The sequence below is a fragment of the Atractosteus spatula genome, chromosome 28 (assembly GCF_055471065.1).
Source record: "Atractosteus spatula isolate fAtrSpa1 chromosome 28, fAtrSpa1.hap1, whole genome shotgun sequence".
Lineage (NCBI taxonomy): Eukaryota > Metazoa > Chordata > Actinopteri > Semionotiformes > Lepisosteidae > Atractosteus > Atractosteus spatula.
Window position 1 is genome coordinate 5,351,178 of NC_142733.1, and position 13,142 is coordinate 5,364,319.

Consider the following 13,142-nt stretch of genomic DNA (forward strand, 5'->3'; position numbering starts at 1 on the left):
CACAGGTGGCAGGCGTCGGGCAGGGCTCGCAGGGCTTGTTCCAGGCTTTGCCCACGTTGTATGCGCAGCAGCACATCTTCTTGGTCATGTTGAAGGACAGCTCGTTCTCGCAGGTGTCGTTGAAGTTGCGATAGCACACACTCTTCCTCATGTCTGCAAGCACCAGCAAAAAAAAACAGTGAGACTGTGGAAAGAGGGACGATCACTTTCATTGATCACTGGCATCATGCTTTTAGATCAGCCACTCCAAAATGATGGGCAGGAAACATCTCAATTTATTTCTCAAGATAATGGCCACTTACCCATGCAGTTGTTACCCCCGTTGACCTGCATGTACTCTGGTGGGCAGACACACGTGTAGTTGCCCAACGTGTTGTAACAGGTGCCAGGGCCACAGATGCCAATATGGGCTGTGCACTCGTCGATATCTGGGAGAAAACAATTAGATCTTGAGCTTCTGCTTACAGGTGGCATCGTAACATAGACTGGAACTATGAAAGTGTTGTAGAGGAGGACACTGTTTGCCTGTTCTTGAATAAGTTCATCTGGGATCTTCTACTCACCCTCACAGATGCGGGTCTCTTCGTTGAGGTAGTACCCAGGCGGGCATTCACACTGGAAGCTGCCAAAGGTGTTGACGCAGTTTCCTCCCTGGCACAGGCCGGGCAGCTCCTGGCACTCATCAATATCTGTGGCGCAAATACAGGGAGGACTGCGCTCAGCATGCAGGAAAAAGGGACCCTATATTGTCCATGTTTCCCTTCCACCCATGTGCTCTGAATTCAGGTCAGATCATTCTATAGCGGAGTGTCTTAAAAAGGAAAGTAGGATACTGAAGCTGTCCTACGTTGAGATGGCAGTACTATGTGTGGTACACTGGAAGTTAATAAAATCTAATAAAAAAGAAAAATATACTAAAACACATTTTAAATACATACTTTTAATGAACAATACTGATACCCTGTGACCCACTTCTACCACTTCATGAATACTAGTGCTGGAAGATATTTCAAGACAGCCATCAAACAAACCCTCCAGAGCTCTGTGGGTAGGTGGCCTTCAGAAGCACCAGGAGCCTCCATGTTCTCTTACCTTCTAGGATGACAGTGATGGGATTTGGACGGAACCCCTCTCCTCCCGGACAGAGAGTCTTGTACTCCGCTACAGGAGAGAAAACACTTCATCACCTCCAGCCTCCAGACTTCTTATGAGGCAGAGCTCACAGTCGTAGTCAACACAAGAAATTCAATTTTTCTTCTCCCAAACACCAAAAAAACACAAAAATGGAAATAACCAGTGCACCTTCTTCAGTTTCAGCATCAGGAAAATGTAGCAAAGGGACGCAATGGGCTCTCCTATGCGGAAAGGTACTAAAAGTAATTTATCAATTAGCTGGTTGTATAGTGCAGAGTTTTTCAAGCATAAAGCCAGCACTTTAAAATGATCAGAATCTGAAAAAGGTATTTTATTCATTCTCAAGCAGGAAATAACATTCTTCTAAGTTTGTCCCAGATTAATTTGACTCTGAGCAGCAGTGTTGCTCCTCTATCGCCTCTAAACCCTTCCCAGAAGTCCACGACGGTACGTACTGGAGTTGACAGGTGGGCACTGCTCACAGGGGTTCCCCCAGGCCCACCCCAGCGAACAGCAGCAGGATGCCCTTGTGACGCCAACGCCAATCTCCGCGCTGCAGGATATGCCCCCGTCTCCCCGATCCAGGGTGTCCAGAAAACAGTTGCCCACGCGGGTATCTGTCCAGGGACAGACAGCGAGAGAGAGTGAGATGGGCTCAGGCAGAAAAATCCATTCCATCCAGCAATGTTAAAACTAAAAGTTTTACTACTCTTGAATTTGTAATGCCCCTGTTAAGAATAAATTAACTTATAAAACATTTACCGCTTTCTGCTTCATTCTTTGATCTTTCTCTTCCGTTTATTTTAATTCCAAACATGCAATCTGCTCAAATATGAAATCTGACAGTGTCAATGAAAGCACTTAATGCTATGAATGATGGAAATAAAGGTGATATTGTGTTTTTTTCACTGCTGCTCACTACAGTATTTCATTTTCAAAAACCTTCATTTTTCAGAAGCTGTAACTTTTAATCTCTTCTCAAAAAATGAATAATCATCTCCGTGAAATTAATTACTACTTGCATCCTGAAAAGCCCTTCAATCAAACTTCAGTCATCAAACTTCAATAGGCCCCAGCTACCAAGTGGTGCAGTACAGAAAAACTCCAGTAGGAGGACACTTACCCACACAGCCCACACCGGTGGGGTTGAGCTCAAAATCTGGAGGGCAGTTACACAGATAGCTGCCCGGCGTGTTCACACACAGCCCGTTTATGCAGTTGACTGGATCAGCACACTCATTTACATCTGAAATGCAGAAGACAAGGGGATGTAGGAGAGAAAGCAGGTGAGATGAGTGACTATTGAGTTATTATGGTGGACATTTCTATTTTTGATGGGAATGGGTTAACCTATAACACAGTGGGTAAAACTATCAAGATGCATACTTTGTTGTTTGGTTTTGTCAAAAAAATTACAATCAATTACTTCCCGATGGTGCTGCAACTCATATTAAAACCTGGAGAATTCCACCGTGTCTTTGACATGAGCACCTTAATCTTCTGAACAGTTGTTATATTTTTATCTATTTAAACCCATCCCCACTATAGAACGAGACGCTTATTTCTGAGATACACAATGCACATCACAAAACATAAAAGAGAAAGAATGAAGAGAAGACATGCAGAGAAACACACTGGTGCAACAAACATATTAATACAATATTGCTCACAAGAGCTACAGCAGGTTCAGTAGCTAAAGCTATGGCATAATCCTTCTGAGATCAGCCAGCAATGGGGTCAAGCACAAGATGAAAATGGACTGCAATGTTCAAAACACCTAATATCACACTAAATAATACTGATCATAACTATAAAGGCAAATTGCATTGTTTCACAAAGGAATGCAAGATATAATGTGGACATTATTACAACTCACTGTCTTAGGAATGCTGGAAGTATTGCTACGGATACCAGTCATCCTCGTTTCTCGCTTTTCTCTCCCCTTTCATTGCACTTGTGCATTTGACAAATAAACTGAACTTAAATTTAAACCTTCCCCTTAAGTACTCCCCTTTAGTTTACAGGAGATGCAAACAGGTAACTGGAGCTCAGAAGTCAAATGTTTAATATGGAATGCGTTCAGTACTTGAGGTGTTTGCTGCCTGTATTGCCTTACCTTCCTTCAGGTTGAAAGTCAGGGACTCACAGAACCCATCATCAGGCCACTCACCTGTACAGTTGCCCCCGCTGCGGTCAAGCTCATAACCATCATCACACACACAGCGGAACATGCCCGGCAAGTTCTGACAGGTGCCAAACACGCAGATATTCTGGAAGTTACATTCGTCGATGTCTGGAAGGGGAAGAGAGAGACATTTTCAGAACGGAGGCACTGGCCAGCCCTTCTTCGGACAGGACAGATAGATCAGATGTTTTAAAACCTGTTTTCAAAAAAAAAAAGAAAACCACTTACCTAGTAAAATGTCAAGAAGTAACAAACCGTTGCACGGAAAATGAAAAGAGCCATTCATCAAATCAAGGGTGAAAAATGTACAACCTTTTAAAAAGACTTAGCTGTTTTAATTCCCTGAATTTATCTAACATTGCTCATCTAAATTAATCATACACTGTGGCATCCATAACTGTCATAAAAGACATAACTGCCAAGACTAATGCCCTTAAAAAATTGTAAATGATTCAGACTGAGCATTAATCTGGGTGGTAAAAGTTTATTATTTCTATCACAAGATGAAGGAGATCTGTGTCTACAGATGTATATGTGTAATGGCTTCAGATATAATTACTTAAGCTGTAAAATTGATTTGCTGTACTGACCTGCATGTTAGGTGAAATACTAATACTATACATGGAAAATGTGTTTCTTTTACTCCCATGACACACACCGTATACTGCACACAGAATTTGCATACTGTACCTTGTAAAAAAAAGGTAAAGTCCAGACCAGAGATACAGTACAACAGATCAGTGGGCCAGAGTTCACCCTGGTTTCTGTAGGGCTAGGTGGACTTGAGAGCAACCCCCAGGATGGGACACCAGTCTGTCGTAGGGATGACTCCTTGGCAGTGCTAGTCCCCATTTATATAGCTGGGGAGGCTGGAAAAAATGGGGTGAAGTACCTCCCTCTAGCTACAACAGCAGTGACTGCAAGCAGGGGCTCGAATCCACAACTTTTGAAGTAGGAATCCAGAGGCTCACCAGCTACATAATGCTGTCCTCATTGCTTAACTTGCATCTATATTTAATATAATATATTTAATAATTAAATATAATATATTTAATACTAAAAAGGGCCCAGTATCCGTATTACGTGGTTGCAAACAGACTCAGAGTGCTGCTTCAGAAGGAATTCACGTTACAGGTGCCGCAGTCGTACCCTGGCAGGCTTTACTGTCTTCCGTGGGCGTGAAACCCATCTCACACTCGCAGCGATACCCTCCAGGGGCGTTGAGGCACTGCCCATTCTCACACAGGTTGACGTTGTCCGCACACTCGTCCACGTCTGCACAACGAGAAGAGGACAGACAGGCCATCGGTCAGTTCGGACAGAAACATCCCAGTTAACAACGCTTCAAATAGACACACGTTTCAAGAGGAAGGAGCCTGCTGAGATGAAAATCCGTGGCTGTGGAGGCTCTTCTGATGCATGCGGAACGCACACACCTCCCCACCTAACAGAAGACGTCCGAGTGTCCGGCAAAAGCAGACCAACTTGATCATGAATTTAAGAGCAGGTGGCAGCACAGTCAATTCAACAAAAGCCTGATACTACTTACCCTTCTATAGTAGGCAGTACAGTAGGGCAGATTTGGTGATAATTTGATAGCTGCCGGGATAAGCCGCCACTGCCGAAATAACGGAGTTCGGAAGCGATGCCCAAACCTGGTCAGAAACTGACCCTTGCTGCTGGCGAGGGTCTCTCCAGAAACCCGGGACGCTGCGATCGCTCACCTGAGCAGGAGAAGCCGTCGCCGTTGAAGCCCTCCTTGCAGGTGCAGCGGTAGGAGCCAGGCGTGTTCACGCAGTTAGCGTTGGGATTGCAGCTGTGCTCCTCCGTTGCACACTCGTCCAGGTCTGCAAAGCACCACAGGCAATGATGAGTCGAATCCGTGCATGTCACATGCCACTGAAGACACTCCATTAAAGGATTAATAACAAAAATACACACACAGGTTTTTTTTCCAGAGCAATCAGTGCTTTGAGACAGCATTAAGGAATGATACTTAAGAAGTAACCCATCACAATTACTTGTAAAATCTGATTTTAAGAGATATTACTTTACATAGTAACTATACACAAATTACATACATTACTTAAACTGATAACATTAAAATTATTTGCCACCTAACTTTTTGTTAATTATAATAAAATAATCCCTTATGGACAGTTTTTGAAAGTGACTTTCCTCAACACTGGTTACAGCAGTCTATGTCACTCGAATTTAGTTGCAGATTTCAGTGTTGGTTCCAGCAAGTATTAAGAAGACTAACACTTTATCTTGAGTCAAGTCTGCTGTTAACTTATTGTAGTGGGTAAGATAACTCTCAAGACACAGAAATATGGAAAATCTTCAACTTTATTCATTGCAGCTGTTGTAGGGGCAGCTTATGTCTTTCACCACCCCCAAGCTTCACTTGAAACATTATAGCCCAACAAACTACCTCCAAACCTGAATGTTGCACAACAAACTGGAGCTACTGCAGTGAGACAGCTACAGAGTACACGTTTTGTGCAGCTTATATACATTTCATGTTTACTTGAATTCATGCTAAAGCTGTATTTTTTCAAGGTGGGTAAGTAGATCACGCCCATATTTGGTCATCTTCTAGCTTCTCTGACCTGACCTCTGACCTTCTCTGGACAATGTCTTGACACCCAGGAATCTGCTTGTCTCTGCTCCCTGTCTGGGTCTCACAGTCCTCCTTCACAGCTCAATTTCACCCTCTACCTCTAACAGAAACAGCTCAGGTAAGATGTGACCTCTGTGTAACGCGCCCCTGCGTTCATAAGGAATAAAGATCCCATTGTCGGGACCTACACAAGCTCAGACCCTGCTGCTGTCTTTTCCCCACACTTACCCACGCACTTGATTCCATCGCCTACCCAGCCATCTCGGCAGCGACATTTGAAGCTCCCCGGTACGTTGATGCAGGCCGCATGCATGTCACAGTTGTGTGCCCCGATCTCGCATTCGTCAATGTCTGGAACCCCAAGAAAATTCAGTCAGAATACTGCACCAAGGGCCCAGATGCTCATTGGTCTTGAAAAGGGTCTGTCTCTGATTGATCAGTCTCTATCATCAGTATAGAGGAGAAAGAGTCTCACTCTCACTGTATAATGGTAGTACATTAATACCATAAATAGCAGCAGGACTTTTTGCTTTACCTGTGCAGCCTGTGGATCCCTTCTTCACAAAGTAACCCAGCTGACAGTGACAGATAAAGGAGCCCTTGGTGTTCTCACAGTCTCCATGGAGACAGATGTTGGGGTTCAGGTCGCATTCATTGACATCTGGACATATTTGTGAAGAATAACCAAACAAACAAAACAAATAAAAAACAGAGAGGTCAGTTGTGCATCGAGTTGATGGTCAGTTGTGCGATCCTTAGAAAACTGTGTGAAACAAGTGTTTAAGACCAAAATGAGGGGAGGGGACCAAAATAAGAGAGGGGTCAGGCTGCCTTCTGATATCTGCTCTTACATTTCTGATATCTGCTCTTACATTTCTGATATCTGCTCTTACATTTGGGAACACTTGACCATGGGAAGTAGCTTTCTTTTATTATTCAGCTTTTCAATAATACCATGCTCTTTGTGCAGTACGGCATTATTGACATGGTATCATCATGGTATTACCGACATGGCAATATGATATTACTAACATGGTATTATTATGGTATAATCATTGTATTACTGAAATGGTATTAACATGGTACCATTGACAAGGTATTATCATAGCATTATTGACTTGGTATTATCATGGTATTACTGAAATGGTATTAACATGTTATTACTAAAATTGTATTAACATGGAATTACTGACTTGGTATTAATATAGTATTAACATGGTATTATCTATCTGAGTCTCACCGATACAGGTCCGCATGTCCATGGACGCCATGAAGCCATCGAAGCAGAGACAGCGATACTCGCCAGGGATGTTTGTACACTGTCCTCCGTCACAGATATCTGGAGTCTCTTCACACTCATCAATGTCTGCCGTCGAGGAAGAAAATCAGATTAAAATTAAGCCAGATTTTTTAGCAAAACATTTGATAGTGAGCATTTTTTAAATGGTGAGAATGTATATTTTTACAAGAGTAGACACTGAATGGTCATGACAGCTTGCATATTTCTTTTTGTGAAAAAGGAAAATGTAATCAAAATTTTAAAGTAACCTTAGAAACATATATGCTACATTAAACTTTACCTATATGTCATAGTTGCAGCCAGTGATCTAAGGAGTTCAGAAAGAGAAAATGGATTATTGCTTTTCCATTTCTTATGAGCATGCTTCCATGGTATGATGGCAGGTGACATTATGCTGAAGAAGTGCAGTCCACTAGATGAGATAGAAACCGAGCTTTTAAAGATCCATTGGCACTAGGTGTGTTAACCGGGGCATCCTGGCTAAATTCCACATCTCCTAGTCTGTCCTTCCTAAATATTCCCAGGCTGTCTCTCACCCAGATGGGTGTTGAACTTCAGCAGCAGCAGAAGTGTGTCCCACCTCCCAGCCCTAATAGATCAAATTGCAATCCTTCTGGATGACAAGCTGTATTCAGAGTCAAGTAACATGTTTTTGATTTATTTTTATGGGTTCTAAAGTGTGTGGGAGTGTAATCCAGCTGGTGAGAGAAAGCGTGTAAATGCTGCTCTATACCCAGTCTCACCTGCGCAGGTCCTCAGGTCGGGCATGAGGGCATAGCCCTGGGAACAGCTACACTCATAGCTGCCCTCCGAGTTGGTACACTGGGTGTCACAGCCTCCGTTCATGATGGTGCACTCATCGATATCTGCAACAGAACTAAGCAGGTCACACCTGTGCTTTTGCAGCAGAGAAACAGTGTCTGCCACCTGATACAAGTTATTTTGTCCACGTGGTCCATAACGCATGAACTAGAAGGATATGTATATCCTTAATAAAAATACACACGCCTGATGTCTGATAAAGAAAATGTGTCAAATTCTAAAACTATAATATAAAAATTAAAAAACATGGTTTTTAAGGTTGGGGAATCACACTGGAGACATACAGCGACTACAAGTATAATGTTTTCTGCTGCCCAGCCTTCTTATACAATACAACTAAATGGCTAGGGACTAGGTCCACAATTTTGTAAGTGGCCGCACATACCTATACAGCCTTGCCTGTCCGGCGTGACCTGGTATCCGGTGTCACAAGTACACTGGTAGGTGCCCACAACGTTCACACAGCGCCCGTTGCGACAGAGGTTGTCACTGAGTTCACACTCATTCACGTCTGGCAAGGAGAACAGATGTGCAGAGGTCAGAACTGAAGCCAGGGAACAGCTGCACAGTGGATTATTGGTGTCTGTTCACTTCTCAGTTGCACTTATACCAAAAATCACTGGAATTCCCTCAGTACAAAAAAGCAGAACAACATTCTCATAGTCTGTTACCGTCACCATATTAAATGCAGAAACTCTTATCCTTGACAGCCGAGGAATGATGTTCCTAATGATCTGCAAATTACATCATTTAACACATTACCCGTAATTAATCTTAAGCAAAGTTTTCCGAGCCTTTAGAAACTGGAAAATTAAAAAAACCCCAGCGCCTGGGTTACAAGGTTACCTGTTATATAGGCTACAGGCTAATACAGATGTACACTAACTTTGTGACTACAACGTCTGCTGCATACAAACACATATACACCTGTTCCTGGTCATGGACAATGAACATCCATGCAGGTTTCTAGAGAAAATCCATGTGACATGTGAACCATGTGACTCACCCACACAGGCTGCGCCCTCAGGGGTGAGAGTGTGGCCGGGGGGACAGTCACACTCATAGCTGCCTTCAGTGTTGATACACGTCCCACCGCGACAGAGCAGGGGGTCTCGCTCACACTCGTCGATGTCTGCCACCAGGAGAGAGGTTCATAAACACATGTACAGTAGTCACAGCGGGAAAGCATGAGAGAGCTAACCAGCTACACAGGATTTCATCTTCTTGTGTAATAAAGAGCCTCCATGGCCGCTGGATGCACTGACCAGTGCGTGGTACATCACACACTGATGTCCTCTGCCCCAACTGGAAACGCTACTGCCAATGAATCTGTCCGCAGTCGCCTCAGGAAGGGACTGCTGACCGTGCGATGGCTGCAGTCAACTGCAGTCAAGAGCGAATTGTGAAACACAGATGAGCATGTGTTTAGTAAAGGAAGGAGTGGAAAGTTTCAGATGTGTTTTTAATTAAGATTTCTATACTTTTTTGTGGACAGTTAGGCTTACAAAGATCCATGCTCATCCGTGTTGCAGGGGAGCTCTAAGGCAGAGTCACGGGTTCAAGCTTGGGTTATATCACAAGCCTGCTGTGACTGGGACTCCCCAAGCAGAGGTGCATAACTGGATCAGCATTGCCATGTTAACAAACGTGACTGACTCATCCATCACACGCAGGAATAAGCACTAGACAGGCATGACAGAGGGGATCTGGAGGTAGATGCAGGACAGAGGGATTTGGGGGTCACGCTGTCTTACCCATGCAGTTCTTCATCATCATGAAGCCGCTCTCGTAACCCTCAAAGCACTCGCAATCGAAGCTGCCCGGCGTGTTCACACACGTCCCATGGCCACACAGGTCAGGAGAGATCCGGCACTCGTCGATATCTGTGGAGCGAGACAGAGGACAGTGCGGGTTGGAAAACCAAACTTAAAAGTTTGAAACTTTTCAAATCCTGGAGGTATACTGAGCAACGACTGGAGAAAACTAAAATTTGACAGCGTTCGTGCTTCGTCCAAGGTGCTGCTTTACTAGGGTTTCCTGATTAAAGAAGCCTTCTGTGTTGGTTCCTGTTGTTTCTATTCTCCATCCAGACCCTTACCTGTGCAGTTTCTCTCCTCCATGTTGAGGGCAAAGCCACTGTTGCAGCGGCACTTGAAGCTGCCTATGGTGTTCTGGCACGTCCCATGGGAACACAGCCCCTGGAACACCTTGCACTCGTTCACATCTGGGCAGCAAAGATTGGAGAAAAGATCAGCAAAGGGCAACATGAGCCAAACACGATCCACATAATAAATAGGAGATACGGGCTGTTAGCATGTATGCCAGCGCATTAAATATTATCAGCAATACAAACTGATCTGTGACTGGGCAGACATGTAATGTATGGGGAGGTTACCTTTGTAGAAGGGCCGTCCAGTTAACAAATCCCCTCGACTGGCGAAGCCTGGGCCCCGCGGGCAGATGGTCTTGTACTCAGGGGTCCCAGGTTTGGGACACTCCTCACAGTCAACGCCCCAGGCTGAGCCCACCGAACAGCAGCACATGTCCACACGGAACTTCCCTGGCAGGGGCTCCCCACACTCATCCTCATCCCACTTCAGATAGCACTGCTCCTTACGAACATCTGCAGGGCAAAACTCTCCCGTCAATGGCACTGTGAACAGCTGGACACACTGATCAGTGACACCACACACACAGCTGGACATACTGGTCAATCACTAATACCACACATAGCTGGACACACTGGTCAATCACTAATACCACACATAGCTGGACACACTGATCACTGACACCACAAAGCCAGACACACTGTCTGATCACACACACACACACAGCTGGACACTCTGTCTGACCACAGACAATACACTGCTTGATCACTAACACCACACACAGCTGGACACACTGTCCGATCATTGACATTGCACGCAGTTAGATCAGGAGTCTCCAGCCTTAACCGCGACTTCACACTTAAATTTCAGCACAAAGTGTCTCTCAGTCTCTTACCCACACAGGTGCGCCCAGTCCCGTCCAGGGTTAGTCCCTCTGTGCATTCACAGCGGAAGGACCCCGGGGTGTTCACACAGCGCCCGTTAGTGCACACGCCGGGAAACACCTCGCATTCGTTCACATCTGGGTAAGGTGGGGGGTGGTACAGAAAGGTTAAGGGCAAATTAAGCAACATTTTCTTTATCATTCTAGTAACTGCTCGACCCTGGATTACAGGTTGTTTTAGAATTCCTTCTGCCTGTGCACAGCACGACTCTACAGCAATGTGTTGTTCAATTTGGCCAGGAGGTGCAAGACTGGGTTGTGTGTACTTACGGAGCAGCTTGTGTCTGACTTAGGGATACTGATAATATAGCAGCGACTTGAGTCAGATCCACTTAACTAACTTATCTTCAAGCTCATGATCAACTGCTTTTTATACTTCTGTGATACCAAAGCATAACACATGCATTTGGCTCAAGTCTACTAGGAAGAGGCATCCTCAACTGGATTTTGAGCCACCTGGCAAAGAGGAGCAGGGATTGATGATGACCGATGGTATTCTTACCTTCACAGGTGACTCCCTTCATCCGTGCAAATCCTCTGGGACATGCCGCGTCTGTGGAGAAAGAGGAAGAGAAAAATGGGAAGGTTGTTCATTTTAAATGGCCTTTAATTTGAAACTAATGGTTTAGACAGCCACTACAATTTTTTTTCATTTTTCTTTTGAGTGACACATTGATTGAGTTAATCTGGATGAATGAGGGTAAAAAGAGAAAAGGCAAAGTGGCAAGAAAGAAAGAGAAAGGAATCTTGGTAAAAAAAACAAAGGCACAGATCTTTCAAAGTTAGGGAGACACTGCAGGTTATAAGCAAAGAACATGTGGGTCTGCCTTGTGGTGGAATCTGGTTCTATTAGCAAAGAACTCGATATGGAAAACAGCCTTTGCAGCAAAACAACTTCGGCTCCAATGAGAAAAGCTACAAAGCTGGGTACACTGAAAAGCTGGGGTACGGGGTCAGTGGAGCCTAGCGGAGGTGAACAGGAGCACAGAGTGGGCAAGGGGTGCAAGCTGTTGAGGCCGACAGGGCACCACTCACCAATCTCACAGCGCTCACACGGGCTCCCCCAGGCGGCCCCCAGGGTGGAGCAGCACTCCGACTTCAGAGTGGCACCGTTGATGTTGACCTCGCAGCGCCCATCCTGAATGTTCAGCCAGCACGTGCCCTTCATGCTGTCTGCAGGGAGAGAGTTCAAGAAAGGACACCCTTCAGTTACTGTTAAATCTGGGCAATCTTAAGTAAAATGATAGGCTCCAGTATGCAGAAAAAGAAAACCTTCTGAATTAAACAAAAGGTCACAATCATTGTTCAAAGGTTTTACTAAATACAACCTGGGAGAGGGAGCTGCTTTTAAGACATATCAACTCCAGTGGCTGCCTCTGACAAATACTCTCTCTAACTGTAGTTCAGTGAGTAAGGGCGCAGCACTCAATCTCAGTCCGTTCTTGGAATACAGTGTCCCTTCTTGATATGCATAGAATGTCGCTGACATCTTCAAAAAGTACCAGCCAGGCTACAGTTAAAGTTTTGCTCTCAGAGAGACCACATATGTGGGAACACTGTAACGTTGTTAAATACAGTATGAAAGGAAAGCAAAACAAAAAAATGTTGTGATGCATTCAAAAAGATTTCAATTTTAACAATGAATTCACTAGTCATGTCTGTGTGTGCACAGGAATGTCAGAGACTCACTATTGATTTTGAGAGTGACTAACAGCAATGTAACAAGCAGGGAATTTAATGATCTGCTATCCAAATGGCTAGGCCACCCACGCCACAATGTGGTTCACATTAGGAGAGCTGTGTGCTCTCTCTCGTCTTTAAATGTCTAGAATTATAACATTATAAACGTCTTTAAAAGAAGAGTGAGACAAACGCGATTTATAAAAGTAAGCCAAATAAAGCTGTGCGTGACAAACGGTGCTCTTTTGGCTCATTTAACAACTCTCTGGACTGTGTGGTTGTCCAGCTGCAGACACTTCGAAGTTCACAGCCAAACATAATAAATGTGCAACTATGACATCACTTCC

General features: G+C 44.4%; 1 protein-coding gene across 1 annotated transcript in view; it reads right to left on the reverse strand.

The window, feature by feature from the left end:
• Positions 1–13,142, reverse strand: part of fbn3 (fibrillin 3) — a 74,224-nt gene that overhangs the window by 17,388 nt on the left and 43,694 nt on the right. The window contains exons 21-41 of the mRNA XM_088907551.1: positions 12,151–12,288; positions 11,618–11,668; positions 11,068–11,193; positions 10,460–10,687; positions 10,163–10,288; positions 9,819–9,947; positions 9,071–9,196; positions 8,450–8,575; positions 7,986–8,108; positions 7,183–7,308; positions 6,478–6,603; positions 6,171–6,293; positions 5,044–5,166; positions 4,469–4,594; positions 3,305–3,427; positions 2,258–2,380; positions 1,590–1,751; positions 1,093–1,161; positions 564–689; positions 303–428; positions 4–153 (exon numbers count right to left, since the gene is read on the reverse strand). Of these exons, the coding sequence (XP_088763677.1) occupies positions 4–153; positions 303–428; positions 564–689; positions 1,093–1,161; positions 1,590–1,751; positions 2,258–2,380; positions 3,305–3,427; positions 4,469–4,594; positions 5,044–5,166; positions 6,171–6,293; positions 6,478–6,603; positions 7,183–7,308; positions 7,986–8,108; positions 8,450–8,575; positions 9,071–9,196; positions 9,819–9,947; positions 10,163–10,288; positions 10,460–10,687; positions 11,068–11,193; positions 11,618–11,668; positions 12,151–12,288 (2,676 nt within the window). The remainder of the gene's footprint in view (positions 1–3; positions 154–302; positions 429–563; positions 690–1,092; positions 1,162–1,589; positions 1,752–2,257; positions 2,381–3,304; positions 3,428–4,468; positions 4,595–5,043; positions 5,167–6,170; positions 6,294–6,477; positions 6,604–7,182; positions 7,309–7,985; positions 8,109–8,449; positions 8,576–9,070; positions 9,197–9,818; positions 9,948–10,162; positions 10,289–10,459; positions 10,688–11,067; positions 11,194–11,617; positions 11,669–12,150; positions 12,289–13,142) is intronic.